Here is a 17,306-nt window from a genome sequence, read left to right as displayed (position 1 = left end):
TGACCTATCCTTCTATGTGCACATAGACTGTGTTTTCCATACTGCAGCTGTGCTGTTTCTGTACTTGTCCCATGTCTGTGGAGAAAAAGGAATCTTAAAATTCGAGCAGGGTATAGAGAATCTGTAAAATCACCTCTTATTAGGCTGGAGGAGGTTTGTAATTGTACACGTCATCAACATCCACAAAGGTTTTCAAATTTAGAAATAACACTATTCTGACTGTAACCACTAGAGATGCGTGCACATCTTGTGAATATGCAGAGCAAAATGCAAACCAAGGGTTTATGGAAAGTAACTTATTTTCAATTTACAAAACATACTGGAAACTTGATCATTATGAATTAAATGCCTACTTGTATGAATACTTCCAACTCTAGATTCCTCACCTTTAGAATATCCCCAGGTGCCAGACTGGACCTGGAAGATTCAAAACCTCACTGCTGTGCTCTGGCTGGTGGCGCCAAGTAGCTGTGCCTGGACTTTGTTTCGTCCCAGCAGTGACGATGGAGCAGCATCCTGAAGCCCTGACAGACCTGTTTGACATCTGCTAAGGTAGCCAGGCACCACAGGCTGGCGCCAGATGACAGACTTCTTGACTCTACACCAGAAGGTCTGGTGATCCGAACTTCCACCTGCAGGGTGACCCCCTCTTCTTTCCCTCTGACTCCTATGCCCCCGTTTTACAGGGTTGACGAGAACTGAGGCATTTAAGAAACACATGTTTTCATCAGGTAGTCCAGCATTCTGGTCCGTCACTGCCAGTTGTTTGCTGGGCAGATAGTCCGACCTCTGAGACATGGTCGGCAAGATATTGCTGGCAGTCCCAGAGAAATTTCAGGCCAACCTGGCTCAGGCTACCCAGAACAGGTCAGGAGGCTGCCAAATATATAATCTGATCTGGACACTAACAATTGCTTGGGCAACTTGGTCGGATCTAGCTTGGTGCTTCAGCGTCCTGCATGGATGATATCTACTGGCAACATGCATGCCTCACTTATGGGGTTTTTTTTTTTGGATGGATCTCACTTGTTTGGGTGAAAAGGCTGATTCCGCACTGAACGCATCAAAGATCACTGGTCAATGACATGGCACCTTATTTTGTCATCTCTGCTCCTGCAAGACAGCACCCTCATCAGTTTTGTCCCTTTGTGGCTGTTCCAGAGGTTTGGCTGGCCAGCAACACCCAGGCTCACTATCCACGTAATGGGCAACCCACAGTCCTTTTAGCAGCCAAGGTGGGGATCAGGCACACATTGACCATGCCACAAGGGGAGGTGAACATCTTCCAGATTCTGCCTCCAAGCGCTTTAATATGCCCTTAGTAGTACGGTACCACCCTGTGAGCGGCAGGATCAGATCTTTCTTCCAAGTGTGGCACAAAAGAACAGCCGACAGGTGGATCCTTAATCGATCAACAGGGCTTTGTCCTGTCATTCATATTTAACACTCCACATTTTCTGCCAAAATCTGAGCAGCTTTCAGAGGGGCACCTTTCCATCTTGCGCCAGGAGGCGCAGACTCTATCAGCCAAATGAGCCTTTAAGAGGTTGCCAGCCTTGGGAAATAGGGACTGGCTCTTCTCCCCCCCCCCCCCCCCCCCCCCCTTGCTGCTACTTTGTACCGAAGGAGGACTGAGGTCTTCATCCTAGTTTGGATTTCCGTCCTGTGAATGCTTTCCTACAGAAGGACAAATTCAAAATACTCTGTGACCCACATGCTGTCTGCCCTGGATCCTGGTGACTGGATGATTCCCCCGGACTTGCAGGATGCATATTTTCATGTGCCCATTCTAAAATCCCACGGACCTTACCTGCTGTTAAATGTAGTCCAAGAGCTTTTTTTTTTAGCTTGCCATACACCCCTTTGGCCTCACCAGTACTCATCTGATGTTCACAAAAGTGATAGCTGTGGTTGCTGCCTATCTTTAGAGGTTGAGGGTACCAGTTTTCTGCCTCTGTACTGGGTCCCCGTGAAAGTGGCTGTGGTGTTTATATCCAGCTCTATCTTTACATCCTTGACTGAACACAGTCAACATGGAATTCCATGGCGCCACCTGTCTCCTGGATCAGTGTTGTGCCAGGGGATATTCGAATTGTGAAGGACCTGCAGGTGGAGAATCCTCCAGAAAGGGTATTACTGTAAGTAACTTTCTTATTTGTGAAAATACAACACTGACGTTTGGCAGGGTACATATTAGCTTCATTAATCAGCTGTGAGAATGTGGTCTGAAACATTAAAAATGTTTAAAAGGAAATGCTCCAGCACAAGAGAATTTGGCAAATGGTTCCCTGCTGGCTGGATTCCAGAGCTTTTGGTCTGGTTCTCAGTTTTCACGTTTTAATATTAGGCTTTTAGGAATCGGCAGCCCCTCCTCTTCCCCGGTTTGCAGCACTAAACGCTGGAGTGATTTCACAAAACTAGTTATCTTGGAATGTCTGCTATCTTGATACTCTACTCGGAAACATTCCACAACTAGGCATTACCTCGACAATGGAGTTAGTCTTCCATGTTAAAGTAATTGCACGGCAGGATCGTGGCTGTTGAGTGCAGAATGATGCTAAAACCCTACAACGGAGCACAATTAGCGTTTTTTGTTTTTTTTGCCATATTGTGTACACATCAAAAGGGTTAGTTTTTGTATTTTAAGGATACACTGCAATTAATGTAATCCGGTGACTATAGGCACTTGAAGTATCACTTGGTAAAGTTGTTCATTTCACCTTTATTTTGTAGACACAAAGACGACAAACTGGTGAAATGTCATCAGTATGATGGTCTTGTAGAATTGGCTACAGTCTGTGCACTTTGCAATGATTCTTCTTTGGATTTCAATGAGGTAAGTTACTTAAAGCAGACAGTTCTGATTATAAGCTGCATGTGTTACATGATTGTTATTATAGGTATTAACAGTTGAAACTTTCTGATCCACCTTTAGAATACAGCCTTTAATTAGGTAGTTAAGACTGCTACCACAGTCTTGCCTGTGTGGTGTTGTCACCAGTTCTAGTTTACTTGGACTGAACCATGAACCATGTTCCCCTGATGTTGAGTGATTCAGCATTTAAACCTCTCCAAAAAAGCGTCTGAGCAGTTTTGTGGAAAGTCAAGGAACCTGCTGTGATACTAGTCTTCTTACCCAACCACCCTCATGCCACCTCATTGGATAAAGCCCTCATCCACACTTTGAACCCCCTACCACCAAGACAGCCTTAACATCACCCTAGTATGCCTTCTGTGGTTATTTGTGATCCGTGCTTTTCTACTGTTAACATGTTCTTGTCCTTTCAGCTATTCAACACACGGGACGTTTAACTGGTCAGGAATAACCTAACCTTGTTGCTTAATAATCCTGCTACCGTTGAACCTAGTTTTGGTTCCTTTAATGTAATCTGCTAGAGGCTCTGGGTTGAAATGGTGGAGCTCAGTGGAAGGCTTCTAGTTGAGGGAGTCTGTGAGCCAACCTGTGCTTAGTGGACTAGGAGTTAGCTGACACCACCGCCATCTCCTTAAGCTTGAATAATTTCTGAAAGTATGGTCATTCTAGCCTTTCCTTTGGGACAAGCAAATTGTGAACATGCTGGGCTTCACTATAGCATTATTTGAATACAAATTTAAATAGAAAGTTACCCTCACCCCTTTGCTTAAGAATACGATTTTGATCAGGCTCTCACTTTAATCTTGATTTGGGGAAGTGATCTGTGCATGCATAATGTGTTCCTCCCTGGCCCAGTCAGATGATGTGATGCCTTACTTCAGATGTGGGACAGCTATTTCAGACTAAGCATAGAACAGCGTCTGACATTGCCTGCAGTGAATTGGGCCCCCTGTGGCAGGAGGTGGAAATATGTACCTGTACAAGGGCCTGCCTTTCTTTCAGCCCATTAAAAACAAGCATTAGCATAGCCAATGGGTCTTGCCTTTTGGATATTTTAAGTGTTCAGTCGGAGCTTTTGACTTTGCCAGTGTATTTAAGCTATGTTGTAGAGTAGTGTGCCTGTTGGGCAGCATGTTGCAAAGTTATAAGAAAAGGCGTTAAGCATTTTTGTTACCTTCTATATAATTAAAAAGATATTATGAATAACTCAATGACCCTATCAAAAACAATATTACCATAAGTGTTTTTGAAAATATGAGTAAAAGTGATTATTGTTTTAAAATAACTAAGGCCAAAATGCGACTTCACAAGCAAAATCAATTTTTATACAGCGGAATAGAGCAAACAGTTTCATATTTCATATAAACCTGCCGTTGTTAGGTTTTCATTGAGATTAGAGCAGCTCTGTGCCTTTTAATAAAGGACTTGCTTAAGGTGTTAATTGGCTGAGGAGAGCTTGTAGAGTCTCTTGTGAAGCAGCGGGCTGAGAAATGTCCCCATTTTACAGCCCCTTAAAACCAGCCCTATCTGGTTAAAGAGGAAGTTAAAAGTTGGACCCTGGCTTACAGACTCTAGAGGTCCTCAACATTCCTGGAAAGAAAAGGAAGCAACAAAGCAAAGCTGCTTAGCGTGAGAAGAGGTTCAGCAGCTGTTCCGACAGGGTATAGGACATTGGCCTCTTTCTATCTCCCTTCAAAGCCTTGGATGGGTTCACCGTTCCACCAACCCCATATCCCACACAACGTCAAACGCCTCCTTTAGATGATTTCCTCCTTGGCATCAAGCCATCCGCCACTGCTTGGCCAACCATAAACACTATTTCCTAGCCAGTTGCTTTTGGCACACCAAGGGCACGCCGGTGTCTACATGGCACCAAGGATGCCCCGGACAGCCTTCAGCAGGGCCGCTCAGAGCATCAGCTACATTTATTCATGGGTCAGTTTTAAAAATGAAGGCCTACAATGGGGTTACTGCTTCCCCGCTTGTATATGGGAATGCTTTATCTCCTGGTACAAGATAGCAAACTACCAAATTCTGAAAATAACTGTGCCAAGGTACTTGGTGTGCACCGCACCCTCAATGTAACAATAATAGTATAGAGGAAAGCAAGAGTGTGTGAAGCTTCCCTTAAATTCATATTCCCCCCCCCCACCGTGTCACAAAGGGAAAATCACAGTTATCAGAGAGAGCGGGGGAGGGAGAGAGAGAATGAATATAAACATCTCTACTATAGAGTACTGGATGTGATGTGATATTTTACTGTAGGAAATAACCTGATACCTCTCACCCACACTAAGGTCTGCTACAATTCCCACAAATGGCAACACTGTTACACCAACCCGGAAATAAGTGGTCTGGAACTCTTCCTCCCCTTAAAGCCACTCAGAGCAAAAAAAAAAAGGAGCTCCCTGCCACCCCTCTCCGATACCCGCATACCAGATACCCTTCTATCAGAAATCCCCCTGAAACTGAATGCAACAATCTGCCCCGCTAGCGCCAAGAGGCCAATGAATTATCAACTCTGCACTACCAAAAGGCTTAGCAGATGTGTGCTTCCTAAGCCCTACAAAGCCCTTTTGCAGAAGCCCATGGCCCTTTGGCTGCTCCCGGGCACGGGGGGGCCTGTGCGCGATGATGCGGGTGAAATGATGCCAATGGTTAACTGAGCTGCAGAAGGCTTCGCTCGTCCATTGAAAGAGAAGTCTCCCCAAGCACTCGTTAACCGACCAGCACAGCCCCTGCCCGGCCATCCTAGTAAAGGCTGAGATTGTCTTGCTGCACGCGCGGCCCTGCTTTTCAGCAGCGCGCTTGCTTGTCGTGTGATAACCCCCGAGATCTGCTGCGACGCTGGAAGGTGTGCTCACATTATTTTTGTCTGTAAAATAGATATGAAAAAATATAAATGTTTTCAGCACGGTACTTAAACCAGCCCAATAAACTCGGAGAGGACATACTCTGGCTTTAAGGCACACTGCTAGGCATTACCGAAATATGTATATAAAAAACAAAACTGCAGTGTGGTGCGCGATAATGGCCTTAACCACCCTCGGCCAATCTATGAGAAGGCTACAATGATGAAAGGCGATGAAAAGAGCAGGAGAAGAAAAACGAGCGCGGCCGCGAAAGTGAAAGTAACCAAGCTAATTTGTAACATGATACACAACAGATAAGCACCCTGCGCATCGCTGCTCGTCCCGATAGCAGTAGGCCGTGGGAGTGAACATTTACAGAAAAGGTGGGACATGCACCCGCCTTTGTCCAATTACGTGCTTTCATTTTTTAAAGCCACACGCAAAGGCCAATGGAATGTGTGGGAGGAGTCCGACCCACACGGAGAAGTCTCTGGGAAGTCTGAAGTGATTTCATGAGGCCCTCTCCTAGAACAGCGCATGCGCGCGGCGCTAGCCTAGACCGAAAAAAACACTGGACCATGGTGGTCGCTCCCAATCAACCAAAGCATTGAAAACAATTCCATTACAAATATTTTTTAAAAATCTTGCCAATCTCTGCAAATTTCTGAATTATCTGTAAAATAAAGCTATTTATATGATGTACAAAACGTCATCCAGAACGAGCACTACTTGGAATGACTGAAGTTTAGGAAAAAATGTAAAACTCCCTCTTCCCAGGGGCCTTCGTATTCCTACACCGCTATCTCACTCATACTGTTAGCCTCGAAAGAATGCTTTGCCATAGCTATCTGATATTTATAGAGTCCACATTCCGACATTCTGTTGCACTAACAAACTAGACTTTAAAAATGTGATGCAAGCTTGTTTTTAGACGCTCATGGAGGAAATCTTAAAATGCACACTGTTTTCAGTTGTATTTTCCTTTCCACTTTTCCATTATCGTACCTTAATAGCCGTTTTCTCACAATAACATATGAATCAAGAATGCTCGTGTTGTATCCTTTAAAACTTACTCATAGAAATTATATTTGCACTATGTTCTGTATAATACCCACCTAACTAACCTCACACAACTAAACGCCAACAATCGCATAATGTGTACCCAAATGAAGCATGCATTCTAGTAACATAATGGTAGTAAGCACTAAGAAAATGCAAATTGCACCACATACTGTATTTAGTTGTTACATTTTTAATATTAGTCATATTACAATTGTGCTCTATTGGATAGTGCAAAGTTGTTTATAATGCTGCACACAATTTATATCCTCTCAAATGCAGAATGCTGTCTTTCATTTGTAGAATCTATACGCTGTGCATTGAATATTTTTACCTGGAAAGTTTTTTTTTATGTTTTTGTACTCCTGCATTGTCTATAGTATTGTATAGTACATTATATTTTCATGCTTTGTCAAGACTGTTTCATACTAAAATGAATCCCCCCCCCCCTGGATTACCTTGAAAGATGGTCATCCTATTTTCTTGCTGTACATGAGTTTCAATTAGTTAAGGATTATGCTTGCAATTTTGTTAATTCTCATATTGGGGACTTCTTTTTTGGAGCTATCGGAGTTCTCATTTTCATTCTCGACCTTTGATACTCACTAAAAATCGATTCAGGTGGACGTTGGGTGCAGCAGTGCATTGCATGACATGACCTTTGGTATCATTGCTTTCTTTCGTCCACGCCTGTAGGAAACCTTTAGATGTTTTGCTTTTCTTCAGAAATAAACTATGTAATTGACAATCTTTTTCTCCTCCTTTGTAATTCAGGCTAAAGGGGTTTATGAGAAGGTCGGTGAAGCGACGGAGACCGCACTCACCTGTTTAGTAGAGAAAATGAATGTATTTGACACGGATCTTAAAGGGCTTTCCAGAATTGAGCGGGCTAATGCCTGCAATTCGGTAAGTGACTGGATACTTTAGGGAGCTTTCTGTGTTTGAAGCTAAACGTAAAGTGTTAACATCTGTGGTGTTTACAGGTCATCAAACAGTTGATGAAGAAAGAATTCACGTTGGAATTTTCAAGAGACCGAAAATCCATGTCTGTATACTGCACCCCAAATAAACCAACTCGTACCAACATGAGCAAGATGTTTGTTAAGGCAAGTAAATAAAAAAATGCTATGTATTTTATGCTTTAATGCGAATATTCGTAATATTTCACAAGTTAGATTGGACTGTCCATTAAACGTTGCCTTGTGCCTTATTAATACGTTATTAGTTTTAGGAGGTGAGGGTAACAATTTTGGAAAGTATTGGATGATGCAAGTAAGTCGGTTTAAATGGTACCTAAAGCTTGGGCTAGTGTATGATCAACAGTGCTGCAATATACTGCAAATAACCACATCCAGTGGCTCTGGATGTCTGTTTTTACTGTATAATTAGATTTTTCATTTAAATTCTACCTTTACCTGCTGCAGGACGACATTTATATATATATATTTTTTTTGTGTAGGGTGCTCCAGAAGGGGTCATTGATAGATGTACACATGTTCGCGTCGGCGGCACTAAAGTGCCTTTAACTCCTGGAATTAAACAGAAAATACTGTCTGTTATCAGAGAGTGGGGCACCGGAAGGGATACCCTGCGATGCTTGGCTCTGGCAACTCATGACAATCCACCAAGGAAGGAAGATATGAATCTTATAGATTCTGCCAATTTTGTTACTTATGAGGTGAGTTTATTTGCGGTCTTTTGTCTTGTTAGATTACAATTATGAGAAGCATAGAGTTTAAACTGTAAATAACACTGTCACTTTCTATCAAAACGTCTTGTGTGTGTACTTTAGTGGTGAAAGTAATTTTTGCAAACATGCCTTTGATAGCCTATTCATTATTTTGCACTAAAGTTCCAAAATGTGAACTGCTGCAACATTTGAGTAAAAATATTGCTTTGTATCTCTAATTTTGATCTGCATGTGCTACTCTAGCACAGTGTACTTTATTTGTGTAAGATTGCCAGGTTTCGTTGAAACCAAAGGATTAGAATTAACAGAATCGAGACTAGTTGAATTTTCAAATTGCACTTATGACTGCGGAAAAAACTGAGTGTTGTGAACTATTGAGGGAGTAAAGTGGTTTGTGGATATTCACAGATCTATTGTAAACTAGTTATCAACCCTACAAACATGAAAAATCTACTTTAACAAGCCAACGTGCTATTACAAAATAGAAGGGAAAACCCATACCTAATGTGTTATTAGAAGTTAAATGTATGAAACTATTCTGCTTGCATGAAACGTTGCTGCATGCAAAAGATTTAATGGAGTACAGTGCCATGAATCCCAGAATAAGTTGGAGGTAATGTAAAAGTAGCCATATTTTTCAACAATCGTAGATCTATAACGCTCTCAAAAGATGTTTATACATTTGTTGAAAACAGACAGTCAAGCGCCAGCCGCACACTTTGCAGCTGTGCTAACACTACTTTGTGGCTAGGGTTTGAGAATGTTGGATAGTGTAAATTGAATTAGCTTAGTGTTCTTGGATTTGCAAGTCTATTGGCTTCCCTCCAAAGAAGTCTCTTTGTTTGAATATTTTCACAGATAAAGGCTGTACTCTGACCAGGACCATCATCACAAACCAGTGACATCAGATGTTTATTAGCTTGCTCTTCATGTGGTTTATAGCGCAAACTTGCCCCAAAGGTATCAAAGTGCTTTACATAAGCAACAGTTGCATTACAAACACATTAATGTTATTAGGCATGGGGCGATTAAGTGATTTTCCCAGAATCTCATGATGAGCGTCCCTTGCTGATACTCTAACCCAGTTCCCCAGCTTAGAGGTCGACTGCTCTAGCCGTTGGCCTACATCTTATCATATTTTTATGATCAGTTACAGCACTTCAAGATGAGGCTATTGGACAAACTGATATGAAATATCTGGCAAAGATTTTTTTACTCCTTCCTAGATACGAGTCTTTCTCTTTTTTTTTTTTTTTTTTTTTTTTAACTTTAAAGCTGCATTTGTTTAAAAAATAAAGAGCTTAGTCATAATTCAAATGCCTCCTTACCATCAAATATCTGAATAGCACTAAATGTCTTAAACTATAAGCTTATAACCTGCTGATACTGTCTAAAAACGACTACTGCTTTTCTCTTTTCAGACCAATTTAACATTTGTAGGTTGTGTTGGAATGCTGGACCCCCCTAGAACAGAAGTAGCAATATCGGTGAAAATGTGTAGGCAAGCTGGAATTAGAGTCATCATGATTACTGGAGACAATAAGGGAACGGCTGTTGCCATTTGTCGTCGGATAGGTATATTTCGGGAAGATGAAGATGTCTCGGACAAAGCTTTCACTGGTCGTGAATTTGATGAGCTTTCTCTACCTGCCCAGAGAGATGCCTGCATGAATGCCCGCTGCTTTGCCCGTGTGGAGCCTTCCCACAAATCGAAGATTGTTGAGTTTTTGCAGTCCTTCGATGAAATCACAGCTATGGTATGTTGCTTTAAATGCCTATTCTTAAATTGCTTGATTGTCAAGTAATATAATATGTCTGCTTGTACTGTTCAAGATATGAAAATACATTCTGAATAGTTTGTTTTGGTGTACGAGCCTAATCTAGATTCATATGCAGTTACTTTTTACAGTTGGGCAGGGATCAGACTTTCCGCCTCTACCCCTTTGATTGCAAACAATTCCTCAGTGCATGACCCCTTTCTTTAAATGTATTAATACTTGATGTGTTTGGAAATTATGAGAAAAACTAAAGTTATGATGAGGAAGATTACTTTTTCAGCAGTCGGGTATTCTTCAACTTGGACATCTAAATGAAGAATAACCACATCAGTCTTTGGGAGAGCACATTTTGGTCCACGGTTTAGAAAATGCGGGTTTCCAGATGTTGGAGTTAATAAATTGTTTTGTGTGGCTTTGGCTATGGAGAGAATTGTCTTTAAAAAGATTTTTTAGGGCCTGGCTTGGTTGTTATTGAAAGTTTGCATTGAATGATTCACTCGGTGTGCAATATCAGAACGTTTGGGCGAATATAATAATGGCCCTGCACGAAGTTCCAACCTACTGGACCTGTGCCAAACCAGACATTCAATATAAACCTACTCGCAGGGAGCTATTCCCAAAAAAATCAATATTGCAAATAGACGTGCAATGTCCATAGATTGTGTTTCACTGCGATTTGTTATCAAAGATTTGACATCTACGTATTTTAATGTCTCGTTTCTATTTCATGTCAGTGCAACAAGGCTTGGGTACATTAAAGTCTACAGTTGAAATAATTCCAAACAAACACTTTTCATTCACTTGAATTCAATCCTCAGATGTCCTACTCAGTCTAAACACGCGTTTCGCGGCGATACATTCCACTTCTTCAGAGCTTTCTTTAGGTAACGAATAGAGAGCTGCAAATTGAAGTCATCTAGTGGTGGTGAGGGGGTCTATAATTTTCCTAAGTCTCTTGGCTCGCGTCTTCTCTAATCCTTGTGACTATCTAAAGCTTGCACTATTATTTTCCATTTCTTCTTGTTATGGCTCTTTGATAGATCATCATGCTGGGACTATCTTTCGGAACTTTCGTCCATGAATTACATGGGTTTCATTTATAATCCTTACAGATTAATGTCTCCATGTGCAACTGGGATCTTGCAGCTACAATTTATTTAGTCTCAACACGTTGCTGCTTCCCCATACTGACACCAGCTATTTAAAATTCTTTGTTAAATATTTTTTAGAACAAATCTCAATGAAACACAATTTATGGACATTGTACATAGATTTGCAATATTGATGTCTTTCTGGAATAGCTACCTACAAGTAGGTTTATATAGTGTGCAAAATGTGGTGTTACAACCATACTTCAAAAAAGTGTTTTGTTCCTTGTTTAAAATGTAAACAGACACACTTTGAGTGATCTTGCCTTTGCTATTTTGTGCCACAGACAGCGGTTTCCGGCATCCTCATGTCTTCAGTATGGAGTCCCAATATTCAGTTTAGGTTGAGCCCCTAAAGATCATTTGTTGGTGCTGAAATGAAGGATTAGAGTTAACAGAATTGTGACTAGTTGACAAGGCAGATTAAACTTTGCAGTCAAACGACTAAGTTGTTGGTAAATAAACCAGTTTGCAACATTCAGAACATCTTGGACATCAAAATGCATCAGTGGCTGACAAGGCGGAAAGCTTACTTATTTTAATACATAGAATATATCTCAAAGAAGACTGAAACCATCGCCACGGTGTTGCCCAATAAAGGTTCTGGTGCATGGGTCTTTTATGGACAACATTTTCGTTTCAGCTGCTTGATATTTTCCTCTGATTAGCTTCTCATTGGAATGGCACATCCTTAGTGATCACAATCCCCTTTCTGCTAATTTTCGCTGGGACAGACTGGAGAGACTAACCCTCTGGGTGGATGAGCAGAACATCCTGTCTGATCTCCAGTACGAGTTCAGATCTGGTAGGGGCACGGTGGAACATAATCTCAATTTATATCTCCTAATAACCAAATAATAGTGCTAAGAGGTTTATTGCTCCATGCTTACATGAACCTCTTCTCTGATCATGTTAACTGAGAAGCTCTGGGCAAAGGTGGGGGTCGAACCTGCGCTAGTTGCCTTTCTGAAAGATCTCTATAATGGTATTACAGGCTCCGTAGCATTCTGAAACCACGGAGAATGAACTAAATACTTTAACCTAAGGCGGAGTCAGTCAAGGGTGCAACCTTGCACCCTTTCTTTTTATCAATATAATTGTTTGGAAGGGGGGCTTTCTGAAAAAGTTCTTGATACTCCAAGAGGGGATATTGCTCCCAGCTCTCTCGTACACAGATGTAGTCCCGATTGTACCTGCAGCCAGAAGTCTCATCGGCTTTTAGATTTTATAAATTGTTTTTATAGAAAGCTTGGAACTGTCCGCAAATAAAAAATAAAAGAAAAGTCATTGTGCTGGATCCTTAGAATACCAAAATTTAATGATTTTCGGTGCAGTGTCCGGTTTTAGGCAAGGTGGATAGTTTTATTTCTCATGGGGTTTTATTAGACTCTGCCTTAATTGGCAACCTTTGATAAACAATACAGAGTGGCTCAAAGGGGCCATTTCTAGCTTAAATGAGTTTTCTTGCCACTTGTGACATAAGCCAGAGTTATTTTCTTGTCCGGATGGCATCATAAAAGAAGGTATTGTGTGGCTGAAGTGGCACTTTTTTCCTCTGGGTGGCAGCTGAGGGAAGGTTCTGCTCTGCCCAAACAGTCGATGCAGCAGAATATCTTGGTAAAGTCAGTAAACTGTATAGAACCATACCTTCTTCGAACCGCTTCAGTGTGGCGCACATTTACTAGGGTGAATGTATGACATTGTTATGCAGACATTGTTATGCATTCTGTCCATCAACTGTTATTTTTATTTTTGCAGTTATATTTACAGCTTGTATCCACAATGACATCTGTTTTTATGTGTCCAAGTTCTTGGCTGGTGTTTTTAGTTCAAATCATTCGTTCGTTTTTAGTATTGGTTTTTCTGTTTTAGGTAATAATGCTGATATTTCCCTCCCAGTAACCTTTTGACACTTCCTTGATGACTTTGTAAATCAACACTTATTATTCTGTAATTTATTATTAGTTATTGCACTTGGAGCTGTATTTGTATGAATGTTTATAATGGATTGTTTTTAATCTGTACACTTTTATTCTGATTTTATAAAAAATCGTAGAAAGTTATAAGACCCACTTTTGTACCTTCACCATATGGCATGCTGAAGAAAGAGGAGGCACAAGAGGACTACTAGGCTCTGAAAAAATTAAAAGCAGAGCGCACAAACAGATTACTGTCAATCTGAGATGGAAATATATCCTGAGCAACTATCTCTTCCTAATGATGTTAGCATAATGTGCAGTTACCAAGAGTAGCAGAAACATATAGGATACAAATGTAGGAGGAACTAAATGTAGCTTTTAATGAAACTCCGAATCATGTACACAGAAGTACGTATTGGTCTTACAGATGTTCCCCAAAAAAACAATTGACCTGCTCCTCATCAGCTGGCAGTCCAGGTCCAGTTTGCAGCAAAGATAGCCGTTTTGAGGAAGAGGTCAGAAGCAATGGCTACATTTTCCACATCTCAGAATCATCATAGACCTCAAACTGGACTTGACTGCACAAGTCAACCCAGTCACTGCATCTTGCTTCCACACACTAAAGATGCTATGGAAATCTTCAAGTGGCTTCCAAGCAACACCAGAAAAACATTACTCACTCCCTTATCTCCAGAAAGTTGTTCTATGTGAATATCCTCTATACCGGTATCCCCAGAAACTCATCAGAAGACTACAGACCATCCAAAACTTGGCAGCCAGACTTTTCCTCAGCCTCCCACACAGTTATCACACTGCACCTCCAGGAGTTCCACTGGCTCCCAAACACACCCAATTCAAACTTCTCTCACACAGGTTCAAGGCACCACACAACTTGGGCCCCTCACAATTTGGGCCCCTCTTACCTGAACAGTCATCACCTTCCACCAATCACCCAGACCCCGCAGGCAGGACTACTCTCACACATTCAACGCATAGACTTGTAGGGGATTTCCATGTATAGTCATAAGCACTTGAATAGTACAGCCCACATGCTGGGACCCCGGAGCACTTCTTTAGATATATCTTCTTAAGTGGATATTTTTTCGCCTTTCTTCAGGAAGGTCTGCAAAGACACTTAAAGGAAAGGCAATAATGCAGCCTAAATAAATAGGCTACACTGGCCATATCTTCATCTTGTCGTGAAAAGAGAGCCAGTATACTAAATTATGTGGTGGTTGACCCACAAAAAACTCCCCTTCACAAAACTCCTTATCTTTTCATGAACGAGCTGAAAGGAGAGGATGGAAAGCCTCATAGGCTGCAATTAGATGTCTAAAATTTAGAAGCTGTGCCTTTAAGAATCTAGAAACCACCAGTATCCCATCCTGCACAGCCAGTGGCAGTTACTTCAGTTCTTTTTTCCGGCTCCTGTTATCAGGACCCAGGAGCATTGAGCTCCACCAAATTTAGTGTTTTTCTTCAAACATCACTTTAGAATTCAACTACTGAGTTTCATTCAATGTCTTTGGGTCTTTCTCTTCCGTTGGCTGTCTTTTTTTGACAGGAATTTTCAGTTTTCACTCAAAAATGCCATCTTTTTGATGTGTCCATACTGTGGTAGGAATAAGGCCAAAACTGACCCTCACAGAGTGTGTATTTGCCTGCATGCTACTCATGTTCTGGACTCCTGTTCCATCTGTAAAACCTTTTTCAGGTGCACCCTGCACAACAGGGTGAAGATTAGACTTCAAGGAGCGGAAGAGCGGAAAAAAAACAGCAGGCCCAGTCATCAGGTGGGACTTCAGGGCGAGGAGAGGGTCAGTCCTCTACCAGGGCTCTGTCTTCAGCGTCTGGGTGCTCCCCAGCAGATGAGGGCTGAAAAAACAGCGCCGCTCCCAGTCAACGTCTAAGACTATGACCTCGAGAGGAGATACAGCGCCAACCTGATCGCTGTCGACTCAGGGCTCTGGGTCAAAACAACTACTTTCTACTTCGAGAAGATCTTTGGAGGGGGCTAAACCAACAGTGAGAACACCTCGTTTGGGAAGCCCACCGCAGACCGTAACACCTCAGAGGTCTCCATCGAGAACCTTGTCGCACCACTCTATGCAGTCACATCACTGGTCGATCGGCGCCGTCCCATCACTGGTCGATCGGCGCCGTCCCATCACTGGTCGATCGGCGCCGTCCCATCACTGGTCGATCGGCGCCGTCCCATCACTGGTCGATCGGCGCCGTCCCATCAGTCTGTCGTGGACGCGCTCGACTCAAGAACTCGACCATCAACATCGAGACTACGTTGAAGATCGACGTCGACTAGTAGGTCAACGTCTAGGGGGAGAGATGTGTCTTCTGTAGAATCAATGGCGGGTTCCTCAAGACTCCAGAAGACTCGAAAAAAGAGAAGACTAATCTACTCTTCAGATTCGAAATATGGTGTTTTTAAATCTATTTTTTTATACATTGTGTATTTTAAGAGAATAATATACAACATAATAAAAACCTTTTTTTTATATTACTTTTTTGTTTTTGTGCGGTTGAGAATGAGTGGAAGAACGTGATAAGTGTGAATATTGAGAAGTATCCGTTTGGTTTTTAATAGAAGGTACCCAGAGGGATTTTTCTATTAACAGAAGTGCACATGGATACTGCCACAGCATGGCACTTGGGCGGAATTCATGGCTTCGCTTGATTTCACTTAAACCTGAAGCTATGCAGCGCATACTGAATCTCCCGTTTTCAGGCACAACACTTTTCGGGTCTCATGCAGATGAGGAGATGGCCCGAATGAGCGAAGATGGAAACACTAAAGGCTGTTGACCTCGAAAGATCCAAAGAGCAACATACATTTTCCCGCCCTCTCTCATGCCGATATTCTACACCGAGGGTTCAAACCCCTCGGTGATATCAGGGCCGTCAAGTACTCAACTATTGTACCAACGATCTTACCAGCCTTACCGAAAACGACAACCAAGTGGATTATCAGGACCGCAACCTTCTCAAGGAGGCAAGATGCGGACAGGTTCCAAGCCCTGAATCCGGTCCCCCCCCCCCACCCCACCCCATTTCCGTTACCCACTCTGGTAGGGAGAAGCATTAAACATTACTGGGCAGAGTGGCAAAAAATCACGCAAGACAATTGGGTGCTGAATATTGTTTGCAATGGATATTCTCTACAATTAATCAGCCCTCCACCATCAATACCTTATAACAGTCAAGATTCCAACTGTTCCAATTACAATCAGAAGTGAACATTCTCTTACAGAAACAGCCGGTGGAACCCGTTCATAAAGATACTTTCTTGTCAAAAAGAAAGACTAGAACGAGTTCAGACCCATTCACGATCTAAGAAAGGCCAACAAGTGGATTCGGAGAGTGAGATTCCGAATGCTAGCATTACACCAGATCTACCCTCCGCTACATCGAGGGGATTGGTTATGTGCAATTGACTTGCAAGATGCATAGTTCCACATTCCCATCATGAGGAAGTTCTTGAGGTTTGCAGTGGGTAACAACCACTACCAATACTGTGTACTTCCATTCGGCCTGAAGTCAGCACTCAGGACCTTCTCCAAGTGCATGGCGGTGGTAGCTGCCCATCTGTGGAAACACAAGCTGTTCGTCTAGCCGTATCTAGACGATTGGCTAATCAAGGCATCCACATAGCAGGAGGCTCAGCTACACTTTCATTGGACCTCCGACCTTCTCCTTCAATTGGTTTTTAATGTCAACTAAACAAAGTCCACCTCGACGCCTATACAGTACCTACAGTGTCTGGGAGCATCCATAGATACTCGCACGGCAAACGTGTGTCCTTCAGAGAAGACACGCTTATCGATCCTTCGGAAGGCTCAGGATCTCATGACCATGCTTCACTCGACTGAGAGTCCTCTCTCTACTTGAGATCCCTGCAGGAATGTCTGGAAGACCAACGGCACCTGCGAACATGAGATTGGGAAGTTGGGATTCAACTGTCTCAACGCTC

General features: G+C 42.3%; 1 protein-coding gene across 3 annotated transcripts in view; it reads left to right on the top strand.

The window, feature by feature from the left end:
- Positions 1 to 17,306, top strand: part of ATP2A2 (ATPase sarcoplasmic/endoplasmic reticulum Ca2+ transporting 2) — a 258,289-nt gene that overhangs the window by 167,748 nt on the left and 73,235 nt on the right. For all 3 annotated transcript variants that reach the window (XR_013602562.1, XM_078667497.1, XM_078667496.1), the window contains exons 10-14: positions 2,734 to 2,836; positions 7,561 to 7,692; positions 7,770 to 7,892; positions 8,246 to 8,464; positions 9,898 to 10,233. Coding sequence is in view for 2 of the 3 variants with exons in the window: in XM_078667497.1 (XP_078523623.1) it covers positions 2,734 to 2,836; positions 7,561 to 7,692; positions 7,770 to 7,892; positions 8,246 to 8,464; positions 9,898 to 10,233 (913 nt within the window). In the remaining variant the exon portion in view is untranslated. The remainder of the gene's footprint in view (positions 1 to 2,733; positions 2,837 to 7,560; positions 7,693 to 7,769; positions 7,893 to 8,245; positions 8,465 to 9,897; positions 10,234 to 17,306) is intronic.

This window comes from Lissotriton helveticus, chromosome 11 (assembly GCF_964261635.1).
Source record: "Lissotriton helveticus chromosome 11, aLisHel1.1, whole genome shotgun sequence".
Lineage (NCBI taxonomy): Eukaryota > Metazoa > Chordata > Amphibia > Caudata > Salamandridae > Lissotriton > Lissotriton helveticus.
This window is presented reverse-complemented; position numbering and strand designations above follow the sequence as displayed.